Source organism: Mesocricetus auratus, unplaced genomic scaffold (assembly GCF_017639785.1).
Source record: "Mesocricetus auratus isolate SY011 unplaced genomic scaffold, BCM_Maur_2.0 contig_8099_pilon_obj, whole genome shotgun sequence".
NCBI lineage: Eukaryota > Metazoa > Chordata > Mammalia > Rodentia > Cricetidae > Mesocricetus > Mesocricetus auratus.
Genome location: NW_024433849.1, coordinates 59,525 through 71,124, shown reverse-complemented (window position 1 = coordinate 71,124; position 11,600 = coordinate 59,525). Strand labels below are relative to the sequence as shown.

General features: G+C 39.3%; 1 protein-coding gene across 1 annotated transcript; it reads right to left on the bottom strand.

Moving 5' to 3' along the window:
- Nucleotides 1–334: 334 nt before the first annotated feature.
- On the bottom strand, nt 335–1,474 carry LOC121138520 (olfactory receptor 11G2-like). Its single transcript, XM_040741206.1, has one exon. The coding sequence runs from the start codon at nt 1,472–1,474 to the stop codon at nt 539–541; it is 936 nt and encodes a 311-aa protein (XP_040597140.1). The 3' UTR covers nt 335–538.
- Nucleotides 1,475–11,600: the final 10,126 nt, after the last annotated feature.

Here is an 11,600-nt window from a genome sequence, read left to right as displayed (position 1 = left end):
AATTCTGGGATTGTAGGCATGATTCCATATGCCTGGATTTGCATTTTTACTTTAATTAATGAAATAATTATACATATTTGTGAGGTACAGTGTAACATTCAGTATATGCATATAATGTATATTATCTCAAAGTTATTGTCATCAGTATTATTTCAAATGTTTGTTGTATTTTTCATGTTGGGAACATTCAAAATCTTGACTATCTTGTGTGAAACAGAACTAGCATGTGTCAGACATGCTAATTCCACTATCAAACACAGATGATGAGTAACTGTCCTCCTGTACCCACTTTGGACATTAACCATATTTTATCTCCTCATACTTCCTGGTCCTATTCTTTAAATTTTCTACACTTGAATGAGAACATGTGGTGTTTGAATTCCCATGGCTTGATTATTTTACTTAACACAATGTCCTCCAGTTTTATCCTTGCTTATGAAAATTACACTATTAAATCATTCCTGTGGTTGAATAATATTCTACAGTGTATACCTACACACTCTAATGCGAGTTTTTTGTTTGATTAAAATTCTGATTTCTATGTTTTCAAAAACTTCTCCATTGCATGTTTCATATCTTTGTTCCTCAGACTGTATATTACAGGATTAATGAGTGGAGTAACTACAGAATAAAACAGAGTCACAAGCTTCTGCCTCCCAGCTGCATGTTCAGATGTTGGGCTCACATACATGACCATCACTGATCCATAGAAAAGAGAAACCACAGTCACATGGGGCCCACAAGTGGAGAAAGCCTTTCTTCGTCCATCTCTTGAAGGAACTCTAAACACGGCTCTCAGGACCAACATGTAAGATCCCATGATGCAGATAAAAGGAACAAAGAGGAGCAAAGAAGTTGTTATTGTCCAGAAAAGTTCCATCAGTGGGGCTCTGGAACAGCTGAGGGCCAACAGAGGGCCTGGGTCACATACAAAATGGTCTATAATCCTGGATCCACAAAAGGACATCTGGGAGATGATGATGATGGGAACTGGGAACCAGAGGAAACCAAGCACCCAGCAAGTGGTCACGAGGATGTTACAGAGGCGCCCAGTCATAAGAGAGGGATAGTGTAGAGGCCTGCAGATGGCAAGGTAGCGATCAAAGGCCATGACTGCCAGGAAAAAGCATTCTGTAGAACCCAAGGAGAAGAAGAAATAGAACTGCAGGAAGCACCCAGAGAAGGAGATGACCTTGGTGTCAGAGAGGAAGTTGGCCAACATGCTGGGAACTGTGGAGGTGACATAGCAGATCTCCAGGAAGGAGAAGTTGGCCAGCAGGAGGTACATGGGGGTGTGGAGTCTCTGATCCCAGCGCACAGCACAGATGATGGAAGCGTTGCCCACGAGGGTGAGGAGGTAGACAGTGAAGAAGAGCACGAAGAGGAGGATCTGCCCTTCCCTGGCGCAGGGGAAGCCCAGCAGGATGAAACCTGTGATAGTGCTGGAGTTAGTGGGGCTGCTGAGGGTTTTCATCTGCTGTGAAGGCACCAGAAATTGATGAATATCCTAGACATAACTGAGGGAATTTAAGTTTTGCCCAAACAGGAAACAGAATAATTTGCTCAACATCAACTCAGTATGAAAGAGGAGTCATTTTTTTTACTGGAGAAGCGCCTGTTCCAGTCACTATCTCTATACTCCTTCCCAGTTGGTGGCACAGGTTAAACTCAGTGAACCACAGAGCAAATAAAGATATGATAGCGGTAGGAGGACTTGATAAGAAGGAAGTTGTTTAATAGAAACATTGATAAAAGAAGATGGGACATTGAGCATGAACAGAAGGCTTTGGATGCATGTATGGAATTCTGAAATAAATACTTTAAATATTTCAATATATTTGTGAAAATTTTCATATTATACAAAATTTCAGCATGTCTCTTATCTCCAGACTTCTAGATATAGAGTTAAATAAATAAGTGATTATGGTTTTCAGAACTGACTGGCTTTTGGCTCCCTTAGTCCCATAATTAGCCTGAATCTGAGATCTGTTCCTTTTAAAAAACATGGGATACTTTCTTATAAAATAACTACTTGGTGTTCAATAAAAATAAAATACAGGAATAATTGACCTCCCATTGCTAATACAGGGTGGCATATACTATTGTAAGAAGTCTTAAAGTATAATGAAAACTTCAGAATTAATTACAGAATTTCCACAGTGAGCTCTTGGGAGACAAAGTACTAAATGAATAAGAATTAACACAAGATGATTTTATATACTGTAAAACACCCACATTAAAGACTTCCTTCAAGCTGGGCGTTGGTGGCGCACGCCTTTAATCCCAGCACTCGGGAGGCAGAGGCAGGCAGATCTCTGTGAGTTCGAGGCCAGGCTGGACCGACAGCCTCCCAAACAGAGAAACCCTGTCTCGTAAAACCAAAAAAAAACCAAAAAACAAAAAAGACTTCCTTCAATATTCAGGAAAGCAATCCTATATAATTTATCTAACAACTTCCTAAACTACAAAATGTCAGGAGTAAAACTCCTTGTGTTTCCTACCTCAAACTTGTGTCAATGTCTTCATGTCACAGCCACATAGCCTTCAGAAAAGCTGGGTGATATTCATCTTCAACTACATCAACAAGTGAACACCCCCAGTAGCTAAAGTCAAACCCTGCCTGCCACATTTCTATTGACAATCATTTTGTTACAGTTGTTAAATACTTTATTACTTAGTTTTTCAAAAATTTTTCCAAAATACTTTGAATTTTCTTTGACATTCTCCTAAATCATAAAAATTATGCTAGTTTCATTTTAAACTTTACATTTATATATTTACTTGATGTGTGTGTACACATACGTGCATGCATGTGTCCATGTGTGAGTACATATGTGTCACAGTGCACATGTGGAGATTAGAGGACATGAGTTGGCTCTCTCCTTCCACCATTTAGGTCACCAGGGATGAGACTCTGATCACTAGGCTTGGCAGCAAGAACTTTTATCCATGGAACCATCTTGCGAGCCCTATATAACCTTATATTTAATATCTCTACAAACGATGTTATAATACTCTTTCACTAATCATTATTTTATCATAATTATATGCTTTCATCTCACCTAACCCAATTTAATATTTTTTAAAAATAAGTTTTTCACTACTCTCTGTTATTATTCAAAATAACTTGAACAAAATCCTAGTTTTTAAATTGACAAATAAGTTTAAAATCTTCCAAAAGGAATATCATTTGGGGGTATCTCTTTCTTATATCCAAATTCTTAAAGATAAAATTAACTTCTTATTAAGAAAGAAGGAATACTATTAACTGGGCCCAACCAGTTAGATTACTGTTATTAATTCGTGGGGGTAGGAGAGATAGCTCAGCATCACCTCTGCCTATAGCTTCAAGAGGACCCAACACTTCTTGCTTCTGTAGATGCATGCACTCATATGCACTCTTCCCAACATATACATAACTAAAAACAACAAAGATGAAGTGAAATTTTGAGATAAATGCAGAAGATACAGTAAAAAAATGCAGTAAAGTCAAGACTCTGAGAAACACTCTGAGGTACTCAGACTTCTGCCATGTCAGAGTAACTTTGACTCTTAGAAATACTGAAAGGTTTGGTTGACTCTTTTCTATCTAAATTGTGCAAAACAATCTTTGCTGATAATGTTCATGGCATTTCATAACTTAAGAGCTTGTATTTCTTGATTAAGTGAATATTTAAAACTTCCATTATTAAAACCTTTAATATAACAATTGCTAGTAGTGGCAAATGAGCAATAATACAAAGTGACTCCTTTTATAGTTCAATTTCCCTTTCCACTTAGAAAATAATAAGTAAGATTGTATTATGTTGTAAAAGCCTAGGTAATCTTGATTTATCCTAAGTCTGTTTCTTTGTTTCTATCCTTGTTTCATGGGGTAAAACAATTTTGTTAATAAGCATTTTTAAGTTGTACTGTATTATTATCTGAATTATTCTGAAATGTCCCCAAATATTAATATACCACCAACATAACAGAACATTTAAAATTGTCAATAACAAATAAGAATTTCAATTATGGTAAATCTCCCTTAGAATTAGAACCAGTCACTCTTAATGAATTTATAAATGTGGAATGAAGTTTTTTCAGAAGACAAAGTAGAACTAAAGGAAAACATGTCATTAAAACACTCTAAACACCAAAACATTGCATATAGCACAGATAACCGCAGACAAAGGGGAAGGCATACAATCTTACCAAAGAATATAACTGATCAGGCAAAATGTCTTTTTCCTCCACTACTATCTTTACGTCTTTAGGTCATATTATATTCTTGACTATTTCAACTTTAGATATAATACTCCAAGTATGACACAGGTACATGTAATGTCAACTGTACAGTGTGGAATAAAAAAGAAGCCAGAACAGATCATGAAGGCTGGTAAATTTGGTATAATTCGAGAACTAATTCTTTAGGGAATTTATTATTTCTCTCTCCTAAAGACTGTTTTTCTGGATCTTGTTGTAGACTGATTTCCATTTTTCTGAGGAATCTCCATACCGATCTCCAAAGTGGCTGCACAATTTGGCATTCCCACCAGCAGCAGAGGAGTATACTCTTTCTCCACATCCTCTCCAGCATAAACTGTCATTAGAGTTTTTATTTTAGCCATTCTGACGGGAGTGAGGTGGGTGGGGGATGAGGGGAGGAGAGGGAACTGAGAGTGACGTGTAAAAATTTAAATAAAAAAATATGAAAAAATGCAAAAAAAGAATTTTTCTGGCTTCTCTGTCCCATGTTTACCAGATGCTGGGAATGAGACTTTCTAATGCTATGGAACAAAAATTATTTAATCTTCACATGCACATAGCATCTGATAAAATATGTTTGGAAAATGATCCAATTTACAACTTTCCTTATATACAATCAATAAAGTATGACATATGCATTTTCAGAGTGTAATATGTCCTTTTGATAAACCTTCATTTGTGCTTCTAAGCTATGGGCACTCATGTGGAGTAGACTACTGTTTATCTGCATTGAGGTGGGAATTGGTTTTTTAATTATTTTTAAATGATTAAAATGTTACACATTACTCACAGCTTCCTCTCCCTTCCCTCCTCTCTCGCCACTGCCCGAACTCTCCCAACCCCTCACTCTATGCCCCCTCACCTGGGTGTCACAGAAGAGGCCTCAGCAATCTATGGGACATAGGATAGTAGATAAGTATTTATCCCTGTAATATAGATGGACTTTGGGAGCCCATTCCACGTGGAGGGGTGCTCCCTCAGCCTGGACGTCTGTTTTTAATTGACAACATGCAGTACGGTGTGTTGTTTAGAGCAGCTCCCTCTCAAAGTAGACTCCAATGGATAAGCTTTAAAAAACTGTCCTGGAAAATGGGAAATTTGTGAAAAGTTTTAATGGTAGTAAAATTATATGTGATTTGAGAAAAGGATTTTTTTCATTAGATTTTTGTTAGTGTTTAAATATAGAAATAATCTCCTCTGCTAACATATTCTTGTAAACTGATCAGTTACTCCTGGGCTCTGACACTTTCTGTTTTGACCTAGGAAATGGGACATGAAAATAGGATTTCAGGGATATATGGATTTCTGGACAATAATTCAATATCCTGGGTGTTTTTCATGGATACTTTCTTTCCTCTTAAAACTAAGTCACAGAAACAAAGTAGAGCATTAAGTTTTATATTTTTACTAGCTAATTTCCCATCCAGTCTGGACAATACACTATGTCAGCACATTCCATGGCCACACTGTCCTGAACAGGATGTGTAGAAAAGTACAACTTTCAAAGCAAGGCCATTTGGGTTCCAGGCCAGTCTCTGTGCTGTATATGTTAGACAAGTTAAGACTTCATACATTGGTTTCCCCTTCTGGACGATGGAGACTGGCAGTCCTGGTCATGTTGTGTGTTTTGAGAATTAGATAAATACTATGTGTCAAATGCCTGGCATTCAGTAAGCACTCTCTAGTTATATAAAATTAGACACCAAAGAGTGTCCATCTGTGTACTCTAAAGGCTGCTGTTTTGGAAAAACAGCATGGATTATGACACTTAAGCAGCACAATTAAGGAAAATTCTACATAACACATTTTTACTTCTCTTAATTTCTTATAACATCAAGTGAATATAATAACCAGAAATGGTTATTATAAGTGTGCTGAGTGAGATAGTGAACAGACAAAATGAAGGCACGATGACCATGTCTGACACATCTTAGACACTATCACAATGTGAAAAGTGAACTTTTTCAGGACCATAGATTCATCTGCTGTAGTTTACCACTTTCCTTAGCTAACCAACATGTTACCTTCTTTCTGGAATCAGAAGAGAGACTATCAAGAGACGCTTCTTAAACAGCTTCTTCCAAGATTTCCTGAGGGCTGAGGCAGCTGAGTTCATAACAGCCAATGTGAAGAGAAAGTACAAAAATATATTGTCATGAGATCAGTAGAGTCTTTTCTGTAGGATGCTGGGGTTTGAAGCAGGGCATGTTCTTTTCTCTTTGAAGATTCTTTTTGTCTAGAGAACAGGGTCAGGACCCAGCTCTCCACTACTTATTCCCTAGCTCACTCTGTCCTCTGGGCATTGGGTCTTAATTTCTGATTCTTATTTCCACCAAGTTGTAGAGGAGTCATTAATTTTGTTGGGTCTTAATTTCTTAGAGATCTTTAGAGAGACAGTTGCTAAGTTCACCAGTCACTCACAAGTCCTGTTCTGGGTACTTGTCATACAATCACTAAGGCATGGATAATGTGGTATCTGAACTACAGAAGTGTATTTGTCAATCTTGTGGCAAGTTGACTTCAGTTGTGACTTCTGGTGACAGATCTTTCCTTCTAGGAAGAGATTCAGTGAAGGAGTGGAGGATGTGTTATGACAATTCATCACAAGTCACACACTCTGTGAACCATTATATTGACCTCTCTCTTTGCAACCAAAGCTCCTGAATTACAATGCTCCCACTGTAGAATCATGCCTCTTCTGGGATGTTTACCAGATTTGAGGATACTCAGGGGATCTGACTATGGTCATTCTGCAGCAATGTGCACAGAAGCTGTAATTTGAAGACACTGAACTTCAAGACTTCTTCATTAATTTTTCATTATTTTTTATTTCTCATGTCTTGTGACGACTTGAATGAATATGGCCCCCATAGGCCCATTTTCATTTAACAGGCAGTAGCACTATTAGAGGATACAGCTTTGTTGAAGTTCTACCTTGTTGGCAGAAGTGTGTCACTAGAGGTTTGCTTAAGGCTTCAGAAACTCAAGAAAAGCCAAATGTCACTCTCTTTCTGCTGCCTGATGATCCAGATCCAGAAGTAGAACCATCAGCCACATCGCCAACACCATGTCTGCCTGTGTGTTACCATGCTTCTTGACATAATGACAATGAACTGAAGCATTTAACTTTAAGCCAACCCCTATTAAATGTTTTCCTTCATAAGAATTGTCATGGTAGCTGGGCGTTGGTATCGCATGCCTTTAATCCCAGCACACAGGAGGCAGAGGCAGGTGGATCTCTGTGATTTCGAGACCAGCATGATCTACAAGAGATAGTTCAAGGACAGCCTCCAAAGCCACAGAGAAATCCTCCCTCGAAAAACCAAAAATTCCTAACAGACGTGTTTATATCAGTTCCTTAAGAATTTATGTATTATGATAATATCCACTACTTTCCTACCGGATCTATCTACTTTTCTATGTACATGTTGGGTCCTACTTTTTAAACCCACCAAGTCCAATTTGTGTTGTTATACTCATGGATGTGTGTCATCTTCCACTCGAGGATGATTCAGTTACCAGAGGCCACACACTTAAAGAAAAATGATTCTTCCTCTCCTAACAGCTATCTCTTGTCAATAGTTCCTAAGTTAGGGCAGACTAGATTTCATTCTCAACTTCTTTCTCCATGCTTAGATTACGTCCAACTTGAACATAGAGAGACTTGTGCATGCTCTCACAACCGCTGAGAGTTCATACATGCAACTGCCCTGCTGTATCTCGGAGGCACTATTTTTATTTTTTCTCAACATATGTTTTTATTTAAATTAGAAACCTGAATGTTTCACATGTCAGTCCCAGCTCCCTCTCCCACCCCTCCTCCCTTATCCGTACACCAGCTGCCCAGCACCCCACTCAATCCCCACATCATTGCCCAGGGAGGGTGAGGCTCTCCTTGGGAGGGATCTCTAAAGCCTGGCATTTCATTCTTGGCAGGACATAGGCCCTTACCCATGTGTCCAGGCTGAGAGAGCATCCCTCTATTTGGAATTGGCTCCCAAAGCTCATTCATAAATCATGGTAAACACTGATCTACTACACAAGAACCCCGTGATTTCTGTGGCCTCCTCCCTGGCACTACATTCATGGGTCTGGATCAATCCCCTGTTGGCCTCTCAGCAGTCACTCTGGGATTCAAGAGCTCCCCCTTATCCGGTCAGCTGTCTTTGTGGGTTTCATCCTCAAGGTCTTGACCCCTTTGTTCATCACTCCTCCATCCCTGTCACTGGGTTACAAGAGTTCAGTTCAGTGTTCAGTTGTGGGTATCTGTCTCTGCTTCCATCAGTCCCTGGATGAAGGTTCTAGGATGGCATATAGGGTAGTCATCAACCCTATCATCAAGGAGGGGCTATTAGTGTAGTCTCTCCGCTATTGCTTAGTTTGCCAGTTGATGTTATCCTTGTAGATCTCTGGAGATCTCACTAGTGTCAGCTGTCTCCTGAAGCCTATAATGACTCGATCTATTATGGTATCTTTCATCCTGCTCTCCTCTATTCTTACCTCGACTCAACCTTCCTGCTCCCCCATGCCTTCTTCTCCCCTCACTTTTTCCTGGCTCCCTCTCCCCTCCCCCAATGTTCCAAATCTGCTCAGGAGATCTTGGCTCATTACACTTCTCTGGGGCATCATGCATCTCTCTTGGGAACTTCCTTGTTTCCCATACTCACTGGCACTGGGATTGTAGTCTGAAACTCCCCTAATCCATATCTAAAATCCATATATGAGTGAGTACATACCATGTTTGTCTTTTTGTGTTTGGGTTACCTCACTCAGAATGGTTTCCTCTAGTGTCATCCATTTGCATTGTTTTTCTCAGCTGAGTAGTACTCCATTGTGTAAATGTACCACATTTTCTCTATCCACTCTTCAGTTGTGGGGCATCTAGGTTGCTTCCAGGATCTAGCTATTACATATAATGCTGCTTTGAACATAGTGGAACAGACATCCTTGCTATGTGAATGAGCATCTTTTGGGTATATGCCTAAGAGTGGAATTGCTGGATGTTGTGGTAGGTTTATTCACATTTTCCTGTGGAATCTCCATACTGATTTCCAAAGTGACTGTACGAGTTCCAAAGAGGCTGTACCAGCAGTGGAGGAGTGTTCCCTTTTCTCCAAAACCTCTCCAGAATAAACTGTCCTTGGTGTTTTTGATTTTAGCCATTCTAACATGAGTAAGATGGTATCTCAGAGTTGTTTTGATTTGCATTTCCCTGATGGCTAAGGATGTTGATCACTTTCTCAAGTGCCTCTCAGCCATTTTAGACTTCTCTATTGAGAATTATCTGTTTAGTTCTGTAGCCCACTTTCTAATTGGATCCTTTGGTGTTTTGGAGACTTGTTTCTTCAATTCTTTGTAAATTTTGGAGATCTGCCCTCTGTCAGATATGGGGTAAGGGAATATCTTTTCCCATTCTGTGGACTGCCTTTTTGTCTTGTTGACTGTGTCCTTTGCCTTACAGAAGCTTCTAAATTTCAGGATCTCATGTATTAATTGTTGACCTCACTGTTTGTGCTACTGGTGTTATGTTAGGGAAGCAGTCTCCTGTATCAATTCATTCAAGGGTACCACCCACTTTCTCTTCTAAGAAGTTCAATGTGGCTCAAATTATGTTGAGGTCTTTGATCCATTTGGACTTAAGTTTTGTACATTGTTCATTCTTCTTTGATTTGGAATTGTTGTTGGTGGTGGAATTTTGTGTAGAATTCCACCCCTTTTTTCTTTTGGCTGTTGATAAAGTGGGATTATTTAATGCCTATGTTTTTCTGGTTGTAGTTAACTTCCTTGGGTTGGAGTTTTCCTTCCAGAACTTTCTGTAGGGCTGGGTTAGTGGATATGTATTGCTTGAATCTAGTTTTGTCATGAAATATCTTGTTTTCTCCATCTATAGTGGTTGAGAGCTTTGCCGAGTATAGTAGTCTGGGCTGGCATCCATTGTCTCTTAATGTTGGTAGAGTATCTATCCAGGACCTCCTGGCTTTCAGAGTTTCCATGGAGAAGTCAGGTGTAATTCTAATAGGTTTGCCTTTATATGTTACTTGGCCTTTTTCCTTAGGTGCTCTTAATGTTCTTTCTTTATTCTGTGTATTTGTGGTCTTGATTATTATGTAGCGAGGGGACTTTTTTGTGGTCCATTGTATTTGGTGTTCTCTAAGCTTCTTGTACCTTCATTGGCATGTCTTTCTTTAGGTTGGGAAAGTTTTCTTCTATGACTTTGTTGAATATGTTTCCTGTCCCTTTGAGGTGGTTTTCTTCACCTTCTTCTATACCTATTATTCTTAGGTTTGGTCTTTTCATGGTGTCCCGTATTTCCTGGATGTTTTGATTTAGGGATTTGTTGGATGTAAGATTTTCTTTGGTTGATGAATCAATTTCTCCTAGTGTATCTTCAACACTTGATATTCTCTCTTCCATCTCTTGTATTCTGTTGGTAATGCTTGTATTGGTAGTACCTGACCATTTGCCCAGCTTTTCTATTTCCAGCCTTCCTTCAGATTGTGTTTTTTTTATTGTCTCTATTTCAGTTTTCAACCCTTGTACTGTTTGAATTGTTTCTTACAGTTTTTGCCTTGATTTTTTGTCCATTTGTTGCAATTTTTGGATTTGTTAGTTTGTTGTTTCTTCCATTTCTTGCATTTTTGGTTTCCTTTTTCTTCTATTTCTTGCATTTTTTTGGATTGTTTTTTCTTCCATTTCTTTGTGGGATATTCCTATATCCTCTTTTAGGGCCTCTATCATTTTCATGAAGGTGGTTTTAAGGTCACTCTCTTCTGCTTCATTTACATTGGAATGTTGGAGTCTTACTGGTGTGGAGTCTCTAGAATCTGGCGGTGTCATATTTGTTTTTCTGTTGCTGAATATGTTTTTGTATTGTCTCTTTCCTGTCTCTTCTTTTAGTTGGTGCAGAAAGAGCCCCTTACTAGTCTGGTGGTTAGGGGACTAGAGTTCCCTTTTTGTGGGTACAAGGAAGTCCAGCACTCTGGTAGTTCTCCTCTTCCTGGTCCACTGGTCCCCTGGTCCTGTTGGTGGAAGAGAAGACCAGGAATCTGGGGTGCATGACTCCTGCCGGGTGGGGAGGCTCTCTGGCAGTCCCCAGGCACTGGAAGGCAGACCTGGATACAGGGCTGGGTTTACCTAGTCCCCTGCTCCCATTTGTGAAAGAGTAGACCAGGAATCTGGGGTGCCTTTCTCCTGCCAGGAGGAGAGGCTCTGAGGCAGCCCTCAGGCAGTCTCCAAATGACTTTAAAAAAAAAAGTTCTTTGTTAGTGCTAGTTATCCCTCCTTTTGTTCTCTTGTCTGTCTTGAAGGGACACATCCCCAACACCATTTAACCCTTTCCATTCCATTACTCA